Raw genomic sequence first — 6000 nt, 5'->3', positions numbered from 1 at the left:
GAAAGAAAGAAAGAAAGAAAGAAAGAAAGAAAGAAAGAAAGAAAGAATGTGCTGTGGTACATGCCTCGAAGAGTGGCAAGGACTGTTGTGGTCTGCAGTGTCTGTGAAGTGCACAGTTTTGTGATAATGGAAGGGTTCAGTCTGAATATGCCCCAGGCAAGGAGTCCTTTGATTTAGAGTATATTAACTCCACGCTTCAGAGCCAAAGAAGTGAAGAAAATCTGATGACAGTTTCCAGGAGAGATGCTCAGCCACTGATTTCCCCACCTTCAGCAACTCTCAAAGTGTGGACTGGTCCTTCTGGCAAAGTAGTCACAAAGATTCAAGACCAGTCATGAAAAAAAAAATGAAATTTTATTTACCGCTGTTTCACAAATCGCAACTTAGAAGCTCAAATATGTGAACTTTCCAACAGAACAGTGATATTCCAGAACCTTCTATAGCACTGAACAATGAAAACAAATGACCCTTCAAAGTTTAGCATTTAGGCCAACATATAATCAAGTGCCTTCAACAGAATGTTAGCGTGTGAACCTCAAAGATGCAGCTAAGGTAAAATGGCATCAGATCACAGGCAATTAAATATTAAACTGCAAGTAAGTTTTCCAACTTTATAAACAAATGCCTGTATACATTGCTTAAATGTTTATTCATTCTTAAAAACAAGAATTGGTGAAAATTTTCATGAGATCATTGTCATAGGGAGATTGGCTGCTAATGCTGGATGAAGGGGCACAGGGCTGAACAATCTCTTGACACAGTAGCTCGCTCCTGGGGTGAAGCCACTGCTGGCTGCATCTTTGGAGGGAGTTTCCGAGAAGCCCATTCTCATCTGCTTCATGACAGCTGGTGGTCTCCAAAGTAGGGTTGGGAGTGCTGTCATCTCACCTGCACTAAGCTGCAAACATTATCTCTCTGGTACCATGGCTGTAGTCATATCCCAGATGCTGTGTGACTGCTCAGGCAAAAGTCCAGAAAGCAACATTTACCACACCCTGAAGCTAATGAGTACTGTCAGAAATACTAGTGGGCACATTGTCATATTGCCAAGGACAAAAAATCCTGTCCTGTCATTGTGTGAACTGCTGCAAATAACTGGCAACAGAATCCAAACAGCACACGTACTTGTGATGCTCCAAAATATCTATGTTAAGGCACAAAGTTATTAAATCTGGTGCCCATGACACTGTACTCCTTGGCTACTATCTACTACAACTCACCAAAGTGGATACATCACCCCACATCCAGTACTCTCTAGTTCCCCCAAACGGTCAACAGGCAGCCAGGTATCTTACAATGCTGGGTCTTTCCAGATTGTTTTGAGTGCTTGGGTCTGCACTGCTGCCTGGAACAGAAGAGTGGGGTGATGCTGAGGTTATGGTTTTGGGCAAGGAGTGGCAAAGAAGTGGCATTTAGTGCTGGGAAAGCATATGGTCTCTCCCTCACACCTAATCAGAGTCTACATAATGACCATTTCCCCCAGAGCTGCTCTTTTTCCACCACCCCATCTTGCCCTTTCTTCTGCTTCATTTCCTCCAACAACTCCCTCCTCTGGGACTGGGTGTTTTGGTTTTAGTGACCTGTGAAAACAAACAGAATGAAGTTAGAATAATTGAGCACCTCGTTCCTTGCATTATCTATTCCACATATTTGAAACTGTATCCTTGATTTGAAACAAAGTGAAGCCACAGGACAAGTCCAGAAGTTTGAACCCACCTCATTACAGCTCAATGTCACCAAACATAGCTTATAACTCAGATCATGACTCACAAGATGAAGGCCTCTTTCCTCATCAGATATCATTACTCTCAGATACAAAATTCCCTGTCGTATAATTTTCTTCTCCAACGCAGTGTCCTGCAAAGACAGTGAGAATATACATGAGCAGTACACTTCACTGACTTGCTGTGAGAAGAGAGTTAGAAATTTTAGGTACTGTCCTAGTCAGTTGCAAGGTAATTAAGGAGTTCAGCAGGTATGCATAGCCACATCCTCCCTTTGCAGGTTGTTGCTACCTGGTAGACAAAATAAAACAATACTTCAAAAAAAAAAAAAAAATTCAGCTAAAGTGACATGTCAACTCCAGGTTTTGCCCAGAGTAAAATGGACAGAAGTAGCTCTACAGATGCCATTTGGAATCTGTATTTTAAAGATCTGTCACCTGGCAATACTGAAAAGACAACACCTGATTACTTCCCAAACAAACATTTGAAAATTGATGTCCAGGTCTGATCTTTGAAAGGGAGATGAAGAACATCTTACCTCTCCAGCCCTGACCAGATAGATGAATTGTTTAACAATATTATTCAGGAATCTGAAAGTTGGGATGGATAGATCACAAATTCGAAAGGTAGTCAAGACCGTCATTCAGGAACCTGGACTAAATTTATAGGGAGAAGCAACTTTACTGCCACTAGGCAGCTAGCCCCTCCTCAGCTAAATTTCTTCCAAAGGCACCTAGCAGATCTCTTGCAAGGGAATTGCTAACCTCCTCCTCGGTGGATTTCGCTGCAAAGAGAGAGAGATAAACATTAAGACACGGGAAATAATTTTTAAAGTAATTTTTAATTGAACGAGACTGAAAAGGGGAATCCTATTCCACTTACCACAATTCCCAAGCCTCACCTTTGGTCTTGATTTGATATAATCTTGATATGGTGCCACCTACGTTCTCCAGGGCCCTCAGTTAGTTACATCTCTTCCAAGTTTGTTGCTTCATATGTTGCAGCACGTGTCAAAGATTAATTGGAAATTGCACTGCAAGTTGTTGTCATTGTGAACAGCGTGAAGACTGGCACAAATTGACTCAAATTGCCATTTATGCCAGTCCAGAGAATTCCAGGCCTACAAAGCCATTAAAATGGCAAATTACACAGCCACTAGATGGAGCTGATACAGCTTTATGCAAAGATTTTAGAATTTTTATCAGACAACATAAAAACACTGTATAGAATATATAAACTACAGATCCAATAATATGATGTATAATCCCTTGGGCAACAAACATTTTGTGAATTAGGGATTCTGTTTTATCCATCATCATAACCCAGTCCATACTGACTTTTACACATCAGCATACTAGCAATCGATACTGAAAATATTTAGCTCAAAATAGCATTGCAAATTAAAAATAAAGCTTCATTAAGCCTTAATATGAAGATCAGGAAAAGCATTATACCTTTTTTGTGAAAGATAGCATTAAGAAACTTGTCTGCTTGGCATTCAAGTTGTTCAGTGTGGGACTGCCCCTGAGATAAAGATTCCTCAGTAGATATCAGTGTTGTAGGCACACTCAGAGACGAAATATGGTCCTAGAAAGTCGAATTGTGTAGAGAAATTTTTGAAAATAATCCAAAGAAGCAAAAAAAGTTACATTTAAAATACTGAATTCAGAATACAGGCACAATATCTCAAATCCAACAAATTCAGGACCCCAAGGCTGTGCCAGATTGCATGCTGGCAAATTAGGTGGTGGGCATTTCAGTCAAGTCAGGCCAGGTAGGTTCAAATGACCTTGTGTGTGCCAAAGGGTGGCACAAAGCAGGTAACCAGCCCAAGCGACACTGCACAAATGCAGTGTCTGTTCAAATTGCCAAGCTAAGTTTTTTTTTAACAAGTGTTATTTCATTAACATTGATGCATAGAAAGTTATTTTTAAAAAGGTGTCCAATATTTGGACAGCCAGATTTGAGATATTAGCTGTACTGAAAACAAGTGCTAATGATCAACATTATTAACTGGCACCTATGAGATTACGACTGTACCAGTTGATCAAAAAATTCCAGATAATCAAGAGGTCCACAAAACCAATGTAGAAACACACCTTAAGTAATAGATACAGAATGCTGGGGGGGTTGGGGGTTGGGGAGAAGGGGAAATACATGTCACTGCTACACTTTACTCACAGCATACATCACTTAAATGATGCAACTTTGCCTTAAATAAAAAAAAACTTACCAGAGTGCCTTCTCACTCGCACCCTCAATTGACTAATCTGGCATCACGGTAGATCTCAGTATTTGAGTAGAAATTAACTTGAAATTGAATCAACCATTGACATTTCATATGGCCATTCAATTTAACAAGTATATTTAGTAAGGTAAATAGATTTAAAAATATTGCTCTAAATAACAGTAAACTTTTCTGTATTTGAGGGTATATAATTGTTTTCAGTTTATAGCATGCATCAATTAAAACAAAATTTTCCTTACAAAACTAAAAGATCGCCAATTCCCAAATTAGGATAAGTTTACAATTATGAATTTATACCTAAACTTTTTTTAAATTTTATGTTAGGCATATAAAAACATCTCTCATTCTAGACTGATTGGTCTGTTGTTTTCTGGTTTATACCATTTTTGATACAGATTGCTATTAGATTGCTAACCATTCAGTCCTCCAAAGACTTACTAGTGAAAATCTAAGAATATTTGAAAGAATGATCAAAACTTCAGTATTTCCTCTTTGACTTTGTGCACTTTAGGGTACATGCCATCATGGCTTGTTGCTTTTTCCACTTTTAAGCTTTAATCTTTCAATTCTACTTCTTTACCTAAAATCTATCCCAATGCTCCACACCTACCCTTTTTCAGCCTACATTGCCATAACCATAGTTGATGAATGCTTAATATGACCAATACTCCTGGTTCCCCACATCCAAATTGTTCTACATCATTAACATTTTCTTGTTCCTCTTATGACTTACCAGTGTTTGCTCATACCTCCTTTCAAAGTTCTTTTTAGTTTCTAATTTTTATATTTTGTTTTTTGTTGATTTTTTGCTGAAACTTCATTACTCATCCGAGGCACGACAATCTTTATTGAAGACCTTTTCATTAGCAAAGGTGCTATCTACCCCATCTCACGTTTCCATCTTTAAGGTCAGAAAGATGCAACTAGTGGAGTACCACAAGGTTCAATCCTCGGGTCTCACTGGAGGAGTAAGCAGAGCAAAATGTATCCAAATTTTCTAGAGACAAAATAGATGGGAATTCATGTGTTGAGAACATAGGGAATCTTCTGGGGGATATGGATAAGTTGAATGTGCACACAAAAAACCTGGCAGATGGAATTTAACGGAGTAAAGTGTGGGGATGTGCATGTTTGTAGGGGGGGGAAATCAAAAGGCAGACTACTATTTATGTGGAAAGAGATCACAGTCATTGACTGTGTCCTCTCTTTCAAATTTTAAGTTGGATTTAGTTATGTTGTGGTCACTATTCTCTACAAGTTTCCCACAGTCCTTCCATTTCCCAGACTAGGCTCAGCATTTTCTTTTGTACAGACTAAAAGTGCACTTCCTGGATAAGTATGGAACTTCTTCCCCTTCTTTATCACTCACATTATGCAAATAGAGTTACGGATGTACAGCACGGAAATAGACCCTTTGGTTCAACTCGCCCATGCCAACCAAATATTCTAAAATGGGACTCTTAATTATTAGCATTTGGCTCATATCCCTCTCTACCCTTCCTATTCACCTACCCATCTAGATGCCTTTTCAATGTTGCAAGCGTACCACCAACAACAGCTCACGCCACACACTTACTACCCTCTGCGTGTAAAAGTTGCCCTGCAGGTCGCCTTTAAATCTTTCCCCTCTCACCTTAAAGTTGCGGACTACCCTACCCTGGGGGAAAAAAGACTTTGGCTATTCCCCTATCCATGTCCCTCATGAATTTATAAACTTATGTACGGTCAACCCTTAGCCGCCAACGCTCTAGGGATAACAGCCCCAGTCTATTCTGCCTCTTCCTTAGCTCAAACCCTCCAAACCCTGCCAACTTGCAATTCTTTTCTGAAGCCTTTCAAGTTTCACATCTTTCCTATAGCCAGGAGACCAGAATTGCACGCAGTATTCCAAAAGTGGCCTCACCAATGTCCTGGACAGCCGCAAACGTGACCTTTCAACTCCTACACTCAAAGCACTGACCAATAAAGACAAGTGTACCAAACGTCTTCTTCATTATCCTGTCTACCTGCAACTCCACTTTCAAGAAA

General features: G+C 39.6%; 1 protein-coding gene across 6 annotated transcripts in view; it reads right to left on the bottom strand.

Moving 5' to 3' along the window:
* The window catches only part of lcorl (ligand dependent nuclear receptor corepressor-like), a 112121-nt gene that overhangs the window by 60329 nt on the left and 45792 nt on the right, over positions 1–6000 (bottom strand). For all 6 annotated transcript variants that reach the window (XM_048596657.1, XM_048596652.1, XM_048596687.1 and 3 more), the window contains exon 4: positions 3179–3311. In XM_048596657.1, the coding sequence (XP_048452614.1) occupies positions 3179–3311 (133 nt within the window). The remainder of the gene's footprint in view (positions 1–3178; positions 3312–6000) is intronic.

This window comes from Rhincodon typus, chromosome 1, assembly GCF_021869965.1.
Source record: "Rhincodon typus isolate 14 chromosome 1, sRhiTyp1.1, whole genome shotgun sequence".
Taxonomy (NCBI): Eukaryota; Metazoa; Chordata; class Chondrichthyes; order Orectolobiformes; family Rhincodontidae; genus Rhincodon; species Rhincodon typus.
Note: the sequence above shows the minus strand (reverse complement) of the source record. Positions and strands in the feature narration are given on the sequence as shown.